This window comes from Wolffia australiana, chromosome 13 (genome assembly GCF_029677425.1).
Source record: "Wolffia australiana isolate 7733 chromosome 13, ASM2967742v1".
Classification (NCBI taxonomy): domain Eukaryota; kingdom Viridiplantae; phylum Streptophyta; class Magnoliopsida; order Alismatales; family Araceae; genus Wolffia; species Wolffia australiana.
In genome coordinates, this window is record NC_135847.1 from 10,012,137 (window position 1) to 10,025,683 (window position 13,547).

At 41.8% G+C, this 13,547-nt stretch overlaps 1 protein-coding gene across 1 annotated transcript; it reads left to right on the top strand.

The window, feature by feature from the left end:
• Positions 1–8,175: 8,175 nt before the first annotated feature.
• Positions 8,176–9,251, top strand: LOC144710900 (alpha carbonic anhydrase 1, chloroplastic-like). The gene is made up of 4 exons (XM_078584743.1): positions 8,176–8,231; positions 8,318–8,424; positions 8,598–8,964; positions 9,123–9,251. The coding sequence occupies exons 1-4, from the start codon at positions 8,229–8,231 to the stop codon at positions 9,249–9,251; spliced, it is 606 nt and encodes a 201-aa protein (XP_078440869.1). The 5' UTR covers positions 8,176–8,228.
• Positions 9,252–13,547: the final 4,296 nt, after the last annotated feature.

Sequence of the window (13,547 nt, forward strand, 5' to 3'; positions counted from 1 at the left end):
TCTCTCTCACTCACCTTGTCCCACCTCTTTACTCTCCCACTCACACTCTCCCTCTCCCTTTCAATCTCCTTCTCTCTTACTCTCCGTCTCTCTATCTCACTGTCACTATCCCTCTCGCCGTCTCGCTCACTCTCTACTTCTCCATTTTTTTGTCTTCACACTCTTCCTTTCGCTTCCACTCTCCGTTTCCTTCTCTCGTCCACCCACTCTCCCCTCTCCATATCCCTCCCTCCTTAAATTACCTATCTATCGCTCTCAGTTTTCCCCCTCTAATTGTGACTTTGTCTCTCTCACTCACCCTCTCCCACCTCTTCACTCTTCCACTCACAGTCTCCCTCTCCCTTTCAATCTCCTTCTCTCTTACTCTCCGTCTCTCTATCTCACTGTCACTCTCCCTCTCGCTATCTCCCTCACTCTCTACTTCTCCATTTTTTTTGTCTTCATACTATTCCTTCCGTTTCCACTCTCCCTCTCCTTCTCTCGTCCACCCACTCTCCCCTCTCCATATCCCTCCCTCCTTAAGTTATCTATATATCGCTCGCAGTTCTGCCGCTCTAATTGTGACTTCGTCTCTCTCACTCACCCTCTCCCACTTCTTCACTCTTCCACTCACAGTCTCCCTCTCCCTTTGAATCTCCTTCTCTCTTACTCTTCGTCTCTCTATCTCACTGTCACTCTCCCTCTACTTTTCCATTTTTTTGTCTTCTCAATCTTCCTTATGCTTCCACGCTCCCTCTCCTTCTCTCGTTCACTCACTCTCCCCTCTGCATATCGCTCCCTCCTTAAATTATTTATCCACCGCTCTCAGTTCTCTCCCTCTAATTGTGACTTCCTCTCTGTCACTCACCATCTCCCACTTCTTCACTCTTCGACTCACACTCTCCCTCTCTCCTAAAATGCATATGTTCTATCATTCGCATCTCTCTGTATATGTGTTCTTCTATTTTTTACTCTATATCTATAGAGGAGTCGAAGAAACTGACGTTTGGGGAAGTAGGGATAATAGCATAGAGAGGAGACGAGGTGTGCGCAAAGATGGAAGAAGTTGTGGAGGAATGGGATGCAGCCAGAGAGGTGGGCGCAAAGATGGAAGAGCTTGACCAAGCTGCTATAGTACCTGAGGATGAATTCGGTGTGGAGCTGGAATAGTTTATCTAGATCGCTTTCCATTTCTCTTTTTGCGTTGAACCCCTAATGTCTTTTGTTGAAAGTGGATCCTTGTCCTTTTCCCCAAATAGACATTTTGCGGCAAGAATTGTATTCTCTATCCTTGCAGTTGCCTCAAATTTTCCGATCCGTCGAATTCCAACTTGTAGAACTTAATTTGAAAAAAGCTGCCCCTTTATATATAATAGATTATTATGCTCGTTTATTTATCATTTTAGACATTTAAACTCTCAATTTATATCTTTAATTGATTTATCTCTTATTTTAAAGGTATAATACCTTTCCTACTAAAATCTCTATTCATCTGATACTAACATTAATTAAAATTTGTCCTCGCTTATTTTATCTTTTCAAACTTGCCAACATCCTAGTCAACTATTTCATCAAGATAACAAACACAACCTAATAAGCTCTCCATTTAAATATATAATATTTTAGATAATTTTTAATATATAATTTTCTAAGGGTAGAGCAAAATTGTGTCATTTTACACAATTTACGACCAATAAATGCAATCTTTAACTTCATGTGCGAATTTTTGTTCGTTTTGTGCGAATTTGTTTGTTTATGTGAATTTGTTCGGTTGTGCGAATTTGTTTGGTTTGTGTGAATTTGTTTGGTTTGTGCGAATTTGTTCGCTTTGTACGAATTTGTTCTGTTGGTGCGAATTTGTTCGGTTTGTGCGAATTGTGCGAATTTGTGCGAATTTGTGCGATTTGTGCAAATTGTGCAAAATGTGCGAAATGTTCGAACATCTGTTCTAATATTCGCACACAAAGAGAACAGGACAACCAATAGACCCTTGTGTGGTTCGTTTGTGCGAATTTTTTGTTCGTTTTAAACGAACAGAACAGAACGACCATGTCTAATCACACGTCCCAGCATTTTGAAAATTTTAGTCACATTCCCATCACATGTCACCACACACGTCCTCCGTCACCGTCCCATCACCGAATGGTCGCACCATCAAGGTGACGAAAATACATGCTGTGAACTTTAGGTTATTTTCTTTGCTCAACGTGCTTTTTAAAAATAAAGCATTCTACTTGGCTGCTAAGATAGCATTCTACTCCGCAAACTGTTCTAAGATAACATAAGGTAAAATGAGCTAAAAAAAAAAAAAACACGCTAAGCTGCTTTGTGATCCCGGCCATGGAGGCGGAAGTGGCATAAAAGCGAGAAAGCATCTCTTCTTCAATGGCATCAAAAGGAGTTTTCACGAAAGAAATCAATGTGTTGCAGAAGGCCGACAAAGACTGCTGCGATGATCGAGAGAGCCTATTTGGTGTCGGTGGCCGCCCACATTGAAGCAAATCCACAAGCTCTGTCATCCCCGGCGAGCTTTGCCATTCTCGGTGAGCTCTCCTTCTCTCCCTCCACCATCCTAGAAAGAAGATACAGAGAAAAAGTGGAGAAGGATAATATTTCTAAGTAATAAAGTACTTACTTAACTTCTAAGCAAAACTTTTAAAAGGTTTTTTGCCCTTCTTAAATGTTTTCACAAATCCGCACTGACAGCATCCGTGACGTGCGTCTCACGACGTCACCCGTCCGATGGCCTCCGTCACCATCACGTCACTGTCATGGATATTTCATCATGGTCACCTTCACCGTCACGGGCCACCAATTTTGTCACCATAGATCAAGACAGTAGCTGTAAGGACTTTTAATGAATTCCACAGCATTATCTTACACATTCTTTAATATTTATGGAATAATTTAATAGTATTTTGTAATGGCTTAATGCCATATTATGTATGTGGGCATTGTACTCATGGCCATTATCCCATCCTATCTAGATGAATAATCAAAGATACGAGTTGTATCCTACCTATATTTGATCCTAGCCCTTCTTTCTCGTTTTCTAGAGAATCCTATCTATCTACTCTCATAGCGAGTAAAGGATACTAGTAATATTATCCCCTCTATAGTTATGTTAAACCTTATTGGTCAATGTCGAGTCTTGCGTGTCCGATGCTTCGAGTAAACCTTCTCAACAGTGCCCAGTACACGTTGGCAGAAATAGGCAAATGCTTAGAGATACCAAAGACTTAATTGGAGCACAAGTTGCAAATTCTTTGGAGACGATTGATGTCATGTCGTGGACTTTAGCGTTTCACCAACTTGTACGATAAGCCTTTGAATAAATATGGATTTGAATGCTTGAAGCTGATTTAAATCTAATGGCTCGGAGGCAGTATCGTCAACTCTGCTGCTGTCGATTTCTACTCTAAACGTCATCACATGCGTTTTGGCGATGCGGGAACGGAAGTGGATGATCAAAATTGAGGTTGTGGTTCCCTACAAAATCTTGACCACAAATGAATGAATTACTCTAGGTGCGTCATTTTCGTTGTTTTTCTCGTTCAGTCGAAACGCTTCCGGATGCATTGTAACACTTCGCGTTGGACTATCGTCCTCTCCTATTGAAATAGGAAACGGATAGAGATAGGCGAGAAGGGATTGAGGAATCGATCAACGTTCACGCGAGGAATCTTTCTTCTTTTCAATCTGCCTTGAGATTTCTGCTAATTTCGTGCATTATTATATTAACCGCCCCCTTCGTACTGTGTTTAAAATAGGGAAAAATAAATAGTTTTCCTGGCGCGTTAAAAACATTTACGTTCGGTCAGAACGAAAATTGAGAGAGTTTTCCCTCATTGACCGGTTCTTTGTCCTTCTCTCTCTCTCTCTCTCTCTCTCTCTCTCTCTCTCTCTCTCTCTCTCTCTCTCTCTCTCTCTCTCTCTGCCTCCCTCTCTCCCTCTGTCTCTCTCTCACTCTCTCTCTCTCTCTCGAGATCGATATGTATATATATATATCTATCTACATATCTATCTATCTATCTCTCTCTATCTACATGTATATCTATCTATCTACTTCTCTATCTATCTCTCTCTCTCTCGATATGTATATATATCCTTATATATTTATTTATTTCTCTCCCTCGATATGAGTATATATATCTTTATCTATCTATCTCTCTATATATCTATCTATCTACCCCTCTTGATATGCATATATACATATCTATCTATCTATCTATCTCTCTATGTCCCTCTCTATCTAAGTATGTAACTATCTCTGACTATCTCTCTAACTCTCTCTCTCTCTCTCAGCCTCTTTATGGTTTGTGTTATGTGTCAGTCCGTCTCATATGTACCCTTGTTTCTGTCTACCTAACATTTTATTGTGAAAGTTGAAAAAATGATAAGCGTGGAGCAGCAATGCATTAGGGATTGGCAAACGTCATCCGTCACGTCACACGTCACCGTGACGGATGACGTGACGGTGACAGTGACGGAATGCATGGGGCGTGACGGTGACAGTGATGCGTGAGTGCTGTATGTGACAGTGACAGGATACCCGGGACGCGTGACGTGACGACAGGTCCGTCACGGATGACGGCCATGGCCGATTAACATAGAAAAATAAATATCATAAATAATAACATAGCAAAATAAATAATATTATGCTTCGACTATGTTAATTAACATAATAAAAATAAAGATTATTATTTCCATCACCGGTGACGGGGACGGCGTCATGGTGACAGTGACATCACGGAACGGGGAACCCGTGATGTGTGACGAAAAATTTAAACTCCCTCGGAAGCGTGACAAGACGGTGACGTGACGAGTATTTGTCACATTACCATTAGTCACGGGTCGTCATAAGTCCCGTCACGTCACGGGCGTCACGTCCCGGACGTGCTGTTCCCTACAATGCACAGAGTCACAAAGATTCTAGCAAGCCTCCAGCCCTCTATGTTGGTCAACGCTTCTTTTTGCTATCTTTACCTGGCGCACACAAATGATGATAGAAGCGAGAGCCAGTGAAAGAAATGTCTTGTGATAGATTCAGACTCGTATGCCTTGCTTTTCATCTACAGTCGCCGCTAAGGCTGAAACTGTCACGTCGCTCACGTCTTTATCGATAATGTGCCAAACTGGTCCTCGAGTAAATTACGCAACAAATTCGACAACGATAAAACAGAACGTCCCGGAACCTTCGCTGGTGAAGCATGAATGAAGGAATAGGTTGGATACCGAAGCCCCAACCCTACAACGGACACCTGTAAAATTTAACAAGAGGGAAGTCAGACGAACAAGAGGGAAGTCTGACTCGGGCGTGAACAAACGGACTCTTAAATATACTTCTCCGCCTTGATTTCTGGGTTGTCGTCTTGCATAGATGGGTTAACGTGCCGGGAATAGGCGTGTTGATTTTTTTAGCAGTTTTCCTAATCGCTTCCCCGTGCGCTGACGACAATGCGCGACGATTTTAACGCAGATGAAAAATAACCCTCTTTCCGCGTTCTGACGACGAGGCAAATATTATCCTTGGCCACGCCTATTTGATGTTTATCCTACCTTGGTTCCTTTTGTGTCAAAGCTATCAAATCCTTGTTGTTCTCTTGTAAACTTAGTAGTGATTAGGCTTCATCATCGATGAGGTTTTACAAAAAAAGGTTATAACTCATTTTACTGAAATTTTCAGGTAGCATGCGTGTTCGAATAATTCATATTGACTTGAATGTGTATCGGTTCAACCTTTCATCCTGTATATGCTGGGATAAGACATTTGTGGCTTATTTTGTAACCATTGATTCACATACGCAATGAAAGTCCCCGTCAATAGGCGATCCCACCCCGCCTCTGATAGCCTCCGAATTTTCGTCAGCGCGCACGCAAGCAATGATGGACACGCTTTACGAGTTTCGTATCCTAAAACGCTGGACGCAAGGGACAGCCCCCCCTGCTCGCTGTCAAAGCCTACGAATTTAAGTACATTTCACAAAAAACATGAAACGTACATATCTTCATGTAAGTCAACGAAGAAATCACCTTAAGCGGACAGGGGATACTTTCTTTATTTGCTTGCCTTCTCTCGGATGACAGGTGCTCGTGACGGGCTACAGACCGAAATATTCAATCTTTTTTTATTTGACCCTTCTCCCGCAAACCGCCCATATCTTTCTGTTCCATCAGTATTTACTTGGTTCGTATTCTTACCGAACGACGATAGCTGGAAGGGTGTCCATGACGATTTATGAACCTGAGAATTACCGGATGGCGACATCCGTGCCCCCGTTTCGAGCCATATGAGCCGCGTAATCGTTTTCCGGCCCAATATCTTTCTATTATCTAGCGCTCCATTTTCTACCACCAAATGAGTAAGCCAGAGGGCCACACTGACGCATAAGAGTACACCAAATTAGAGGCCTAGATTCTATGTAGAATCTTGCCTATCAAAGTGTCAATTATATTTTTTCTCCGCCTGGCCTGTAAGGTCGTCATTTGCTGTCTCCCGTATATGCTAAAAGGTTAGAGTTGAAGGACAAAGTTACAATAATGGAAATTTCCAAGTTATTATCCCCTCTTCAAGCCCGTTATTCATGCAACGGCTTAAAAGTTCTATCATCTGAGTCGTAGAAATATAGGCGCAGCTAACGGGAACAGTTACTTAGGATTAAGAACAAACCAATTCAAGAACATTTAAGTTACTTTCGAACTTCTCAGAGTTTTACCGACACAGCTCCCTGTATGAGTTCGTTTGAATCCAACCTTACTTGCACAGATGTGATTTGATTGGTTGGGCACAGATGTTTGCGAGCGGCTACGTGCTGAATCTATATATTATATTCTTTCTTGACGGTTCACCATCGAAGCCCTTACGTCTTCAGATTTCATGGTTATCTATTCGCGTGCAGATTACATTTAATGAGGATGCTAGCTCTTGTCCTCTAATGCTTCTTTCCACCACATTTTGTGCGAGCCCGAGGGAGATAATGGTGGGAGGCGTTACAAGATAGAGACAAACACAGAAAAAACTGTGTAAAACAATAACGAAAATAAGCAAGAACGGGAGACAGGTAATGACAGAAAGATAATGCATGGAGAAACCGAACAACCTGACGCTATTTAATGTTCATATATACATGAATTAAAATTTGCATTTACTGGAAATATTTTCTTTTACCATTCCATATCTATTTTGGTTCTTCGTAAAATCACCTAGAACGCACGCGAAAATATTTTTCATTGCACGACAGCTCACAGAGGAGCCGGCGAACTCTCTCAGTATATTAAATGATCGGCTACCAACTTGTAGGATAAGGGTCGCGACTATGGACGGATCATGGTGCACCACTGACGCAATACCGCCCAACCCCTGAGATACGACGAGACAGATTTTTAAAGACTTAAATACCCATATTTGAGGCTACGATTCCCACAAAATCTGCGCCACATACGATTTAAATACTCGAGCTGCGTCATGTTCTTTGCTTATCTCGTTCAGTGGAAATGCTACCCGATCCATTGTACCACTTGGCGCATCATTATCGTCCGCTCCTGTGGAAGAGAGAACGGGGAGAGAGACAAGTAGAGGCTGGACATGCGTTGACAAAAGTAGAGGCTGTCATTTAGTGGTCGAAATACGAGACCCAGATGCGATCCACCTCTTAGTTCTCAAGATGGCGAGTCTTTTTCCGTTCTCTTAGTTCTCTATATAAGCTTACATGGGAGGTGCAAAGTCGATCCAACCTTTGTCCATCTCCTCTGATCAACCTCCAGAGTTTCAAAGTAAATAGGCCATTTTTGCACCGATGGCCACTTTGACTTATATCTGCGTGCTGCTAGTACTGTGCTTATGTGTCGGACAACTCATGGCGCAGGAGGGTATAAAGACATACTCTCTCTCTCTCTCCTGTCTATTCCCCCTCTATTGTTTGATCGATTTCAACATCTCTCTGTCTTCACATCCCTCTCTCTGTATAGAATATCCATGTCTCACTCTGGGTTTCTCTTTAAAATACCACGACGCTATCTCATCCAACATCAAATTACTTTCTACAGGGCGTGCAAGGTTTGCATACGACGGAATCATAAACCCGGAGAAATGGGCTGATCTTAGCCCCAATACGCCCTCTGCGCCAGGGGACTCGCCAGTCACCCATCGACATCGCCCGCCATGCCGCCGTGGCCGACCCAGATTTGAAGCCCTCGGCAGCTTGTACAACCCTGGCAGCGCGACTCTCATCGACAATGGCTTCAACGTCATGGTGAGAACCGGAATCCTGGCTGTTCTGATAAAACTTTCCAGTCTCTAGTAGCTACAGTTCTGAGAGAGAAAATACGTCAATCGCAGCTCAAATACGGAGAAGAAGTCGGTGTCATCGTCATCGACGGGAAGAATTACAAGCTTCAGCAGCTTCACTGGCATTCACCTTCGGAACATACCATCGATGGCGTCCGGTATGCCCCTAATCGCTTTTATTACATTCTTTCTTCGTTATCGTCCCTCTCTTTTTTTCTTCCTGCCTTTCATTTTCTAAGGCTTCGTTACCATCATCAACTTTTTTCTTCCCTTTGGTACTTATAATTTTGATCTTCACGACCGCGTCCTAATCTGTTTTATTTTGTTCCAGTTACCCCGTAGAGTTGCACCTGGTTCATGTAAGTGAGGACGGTAACATCAGCGTGGTGGCTGTTTTGTACAAGTACGGTCACGCTGATCCCTTTCTCGCAGGTATGAACGCCTCTGACTCACCTTGGTTAATGTTACAACCCGCGATTCTTTCGTCTAACATCTTGGTCTTTCAACCGGTGCAGTTGGAGGAGAAAATGACGTCTTTATTGAAGGCCGTCAAAAACGGGAATCACCACGCGAACGTGACCGCGGGTCTTGTGAGTGCAAGAGCCCTCACACACCACACAAACAAGTACTATCGCTACGTTGGCTCCCTAACAACACCACCTTGTACGGAAGGCGTAACTTGGAACATTTTGGGCAAGGTGAGAAACAGTCTTCTCCCTTCAGGAATAAATAAATTTTGACTGCCCATTTGTTTTATTTTCCTTATTATATTTTTCCCCATTTTTTATTTACCCTCAAGTCATTGAGTGTTATTTTACTTTTGCCAACTTAATTCTATGTCTTCTTTTGATGCCAGGTAAAGCAAATAAGTCCAGAGCAAGCGAACTCTCTAACCTCTCTTTTAGAGGATGATTGTCGCCATAACGCGAGGCCAGTCCAGCCTCTCCACGGTCGTCGAGTGCTCCTGTGCCACAAAGAGGTCTAAACATCTGGCTAGAAAGCAAGAAAGACGTAACAAAATGTGCGTCGGCTGTTCATGCCTTTGTATTCTAGCTGAAAGATAGTGAAGGAAAGGATCTTCAAAGATTTAAAGCCTCCCGTACACTTCAACAAATGTGAAACTCCGTGCCAACAATCATACTCCGTTTCCACCTCTGAATCTCTCCGCAAAATACATATATGAACACAAGGCATAAATTAGTCAGAGCGTAGGTGGGTTAGTCATGCTTTACTACTACACCTCGCTCGTTCGCACTCTCGCTTTCTGTGCTTGTTCATTTACTACGAGCGATAAAAAAAAGGAAGAGAGATAGACCAAACTTTAGACAGGGAGAGAACGACTAGAAAAAGGATAATTCAAAGGGAGACAAAAAGTAAGAGAGAGAGAGAGAGGGAAATTGGATGCAAGAGAGATAGTGATCAAACGATAGAATGCGCTTATAAATTAATTAAACCATTCAACACCCTTTTAAAGAGTTCAGAATCAAAAATATATCTGAATTATAATTATCTATTATGTCAACTATTTTAAACGTTCATTGGACTAAATAAGGTAAAGATTCATGGGGCAGGGACATTATTTACAAGAACTCCTATCATTGAGGTTTAGCTCTAGAACCATCAAGTTTGCACTATCCTGGCCTCACCTACATTTATAGATGAACCAAATGAGACTACCAATCTTTGTGTTTGTCCAGGGGAAAAGCCATTTAACTTAGGTCCATCTATGGAAGGCCCCAATAGTAAACCACCTAGTGATGGAAATATGTGTAGCCGGCAAGCCAATCACACATTCCATATCTCATTACATGTTTATTAATTTAACATATTCATTATAGTGTATGTATGATGCTTATTATGAAGTCCATGAATACATGATCGGACTTAGTAAATTATGAGTCGATCATAAAATATATATCACTCGTATGATGAGTACGGTTATTCTCGTATCTATTAGTGTGGATACACTGCGGATAGTTAATGGGTGATCTTAGTCAAAAGAGTTCGCTGAATTGGTCCATACGAATGTTCTAATGGTATTATACCAAACTGCCAATCAGCCTGATTCACATCGAGGTTGTGTGAGTGGTCCTTAGATCTGGAACACCAAAGACTTCTTCTGGACAAATAGTTGTTCTTGGACTATGACGAATGATTTATTCTTCAGGCTAGGATCATCCACCCTCAATATAAGAGGTGACAACCCAAGGAATATGATGTAATAAAGTCCTTGTCCAATGTAGTCCTTGTCCAATAATTTCCGAAGGCATTAGTATTAACTCGGATGACCAATTAGGGTTTCTGAGTTGACCATACCCTAAGTCGTCCTAGGAGCGTCAAGTAGATGAGAGCATTTATGCACACAATAACCAATGACTAACAGGATTCACGTCTAAGTCAGTACTCACTCTGTTGTATCTTCTAGACCACGAGGTATAGCTTGGCACCCCATGCGCTCTTGAAGATATAAGTGGATGCGAGAATTTACGCACACAGTAATTGATGACTAACTCGTTCCACGATTAAGTCAATAGTCACTCCTTTGTATCTTCTAGAGCACGAGGTACAGCTTGGCACCCCACGTGTTGGAGACTCAACCTGTTGATTGGGTTAAATCAATCTCACATTAATGAAACTATATGATGATATTGTTAATTAATATGAAAGGCCAGTAAAAGTTATTGGGCCACTACAGTTGTTAAGACTAATACATGGGCCTTTAGAGTTACACGCAAATATTCTTTGGACCTGGGAAAATATACTTATATTTGGGGGCTTTATGAAAAATACACAATTACTATAAAAAGGAAAGGCCCTGAATGACATTCACCTAGGCCAGACTTGTTTAGGGCCTTCCCCTCCTCCCTTCTCCCCACACTTCCTCTCCACTCCAAGTGCGATTAGGACTGCGGAATGATGGCGGTGGAGTGTGAATGAAGTCTATATGGGTGAAGGAGGAGACTTGACGTGTTGGCAATCGCATGAATACATCTAGAGGATTCACAATTTAGCAACTCGACTCATCTCGCTCCAAAATATAATAAATCACACATGCGAACCGTGCAAAGGTTGCTTGTTTCGTGATTTTAGCGCGGACGTTTGATTTGTTTTAAGTCTTCCATGGCTGATCATTTTTTAATTTTTCATACATATTTATACCTATGTATTTCAACACCTAACACCATGTAGAAAAATTTGAAGGAAATCCCAACATGGTATACTAGAGTGTGGAATATACCAACCCATGATAGATCAAAACGATTGCATATTGAGATAGACAACAGACATTCGTCCATCACCGGCATGAAGTCAAAATATTAAGCTCCTGGTGCTGATAGTAGGCTTGTCGTGTGATGTAGTGAAGGAGCTCCACCATAAAAATAAAACAATGAAGTATCCACCAAGGAATAATCGAAAAGGATAATAAACAAAAAAATAATAACATTTGTCAACTATTTGTAGATTAGGGTTTATGATGGTAAAATCCCTTTAAATACTCATGAAATTGCCCCAAAATAGCACCTTCCTTATAAAATACGAGAGAGAGGGTGAGACGCTTAGGCTTTCGCACACTATCACTTTTGGAGGGAGAAAAAAGTCAAGCCTCCCTCTCTCCTGCATTCTCTTAGTGGGGGGGTGACACATCTCCAACAAACTCCACCTTGGGAGACACCCTAGTCTCTCTAGGTGTTTTGTCGCTTCACATCATTGCAGACGCCATACATCCATCAAGCTACCTGAAATGTGCACCAAGTGTGCATAGTGTTTTAGCTCATCTTCGTGACAACCTTTGTCAACATATAGACGACATTCTCCTTAGTGTAGACCGTATGAATGATAATCTGTTCAAAATTCACTAGCCCACATATCATGTGATAGGACACGTCAAAGTGCCTCGACCATGCATGGTATATATAACTCTTTGCCAACCAAATAGCACTCTGAATCTCGCATAACAAAGAAACTCCACCCTGAGAAATATTAAAAGCTTTAGTTGCTATCATGTACTCCACCTTCAGCGTAAACTTTGCATCAATCTGCACCCCCTCTCTTTGTGGGGATTGATAAGTCAAGCCCCCTCCTTCGGCGCAATCCCACAAGGGGGGAGGGGAGAGGGGCTGAGTCATCCCCAACAAAAACGCATTGGATATGTGCTTGAAAAGGCTTTTGAATGCTCTCTCAAGTAGGAAAAGAGTCTATATGACTATCAACATGTGCTCTAGCCTGATTTCATAAGTTTCCAAGAGACCAAAATACCAGCATGTGCATTTTTTGTGAAGTAAATGTCATTATAACAACATTTAAAACAATGTACACCCCGTGGCAAAGAGTAAGCCTGATTCATCACATGATGCGAGAATATCTAACTGTGAATTTTTTGGAGTAAATGCCCAAGTGATGCCATCTGAATGAGAGATTGTTGTCTGTAGAATAGATGAACTGATTTATGAAACATTTTTCTCACCAACCAAAGATCCAGAATTATTGTTGGGTTCAATGCTTTGGTTCGCCATAGAAATCACGTTTCTGTGCATGCAAAATCGTGGTCGAACCGATTCTCAATTGATCTTTAAAATAAACAAACTAAGTGTACCTTTTGGGGAACTCATTCCACCCATGAATCTGTCGCTCCTAGATCGTTCTAAAGCCATTCATGCGTTCTGCTCCTAGAAGTATCCACCCGATCACTCGGCGCTTGGATCTCCACATTTTCTTCTTCAACTCTTCTTAAAAATCTAGAAGATATCCTCACCATGAAGACACTCTTCCTTGGATGAGTGGAGAGAAGAGTGGAGAAGGGGAGAGGCTCTCAAATTAGGCTTGCATTGGTGCTTCAAATGAGACCCTTCCTCTCAAAACCCTCCATAGTAAAATATATTTACAAATGCCCTTTTCACCTTGTGTGTGTGATACATTGGGCCCATGTATCATTCTCGTGAATAACTTTAGTGGTCCAATAACATTTATTGATCAACCTCATTAATTAACTATATCAATATATAGATTAGTTAAATCAGGATCGATTTAACCCACTCGATAGGTTAAGTTTCCAGCCCGTGGGGTGCCAAGCTACACCTCATGCTCTAGAAGATATCTATTAGTCTCAATCTCTCTCGTGGAACCTTTACCTTCATCGGTTACCGTATATGTATAATCCATCATCTGCACGAGACTCTTGAATGACTTAGAGTATGGCTTATCGTCAAACCCTAATCCGTCATTCGTTTAGTACTAATGCGTAACGGGGATCATTGGTGAATGCCTTCTCCAATATCCTCAC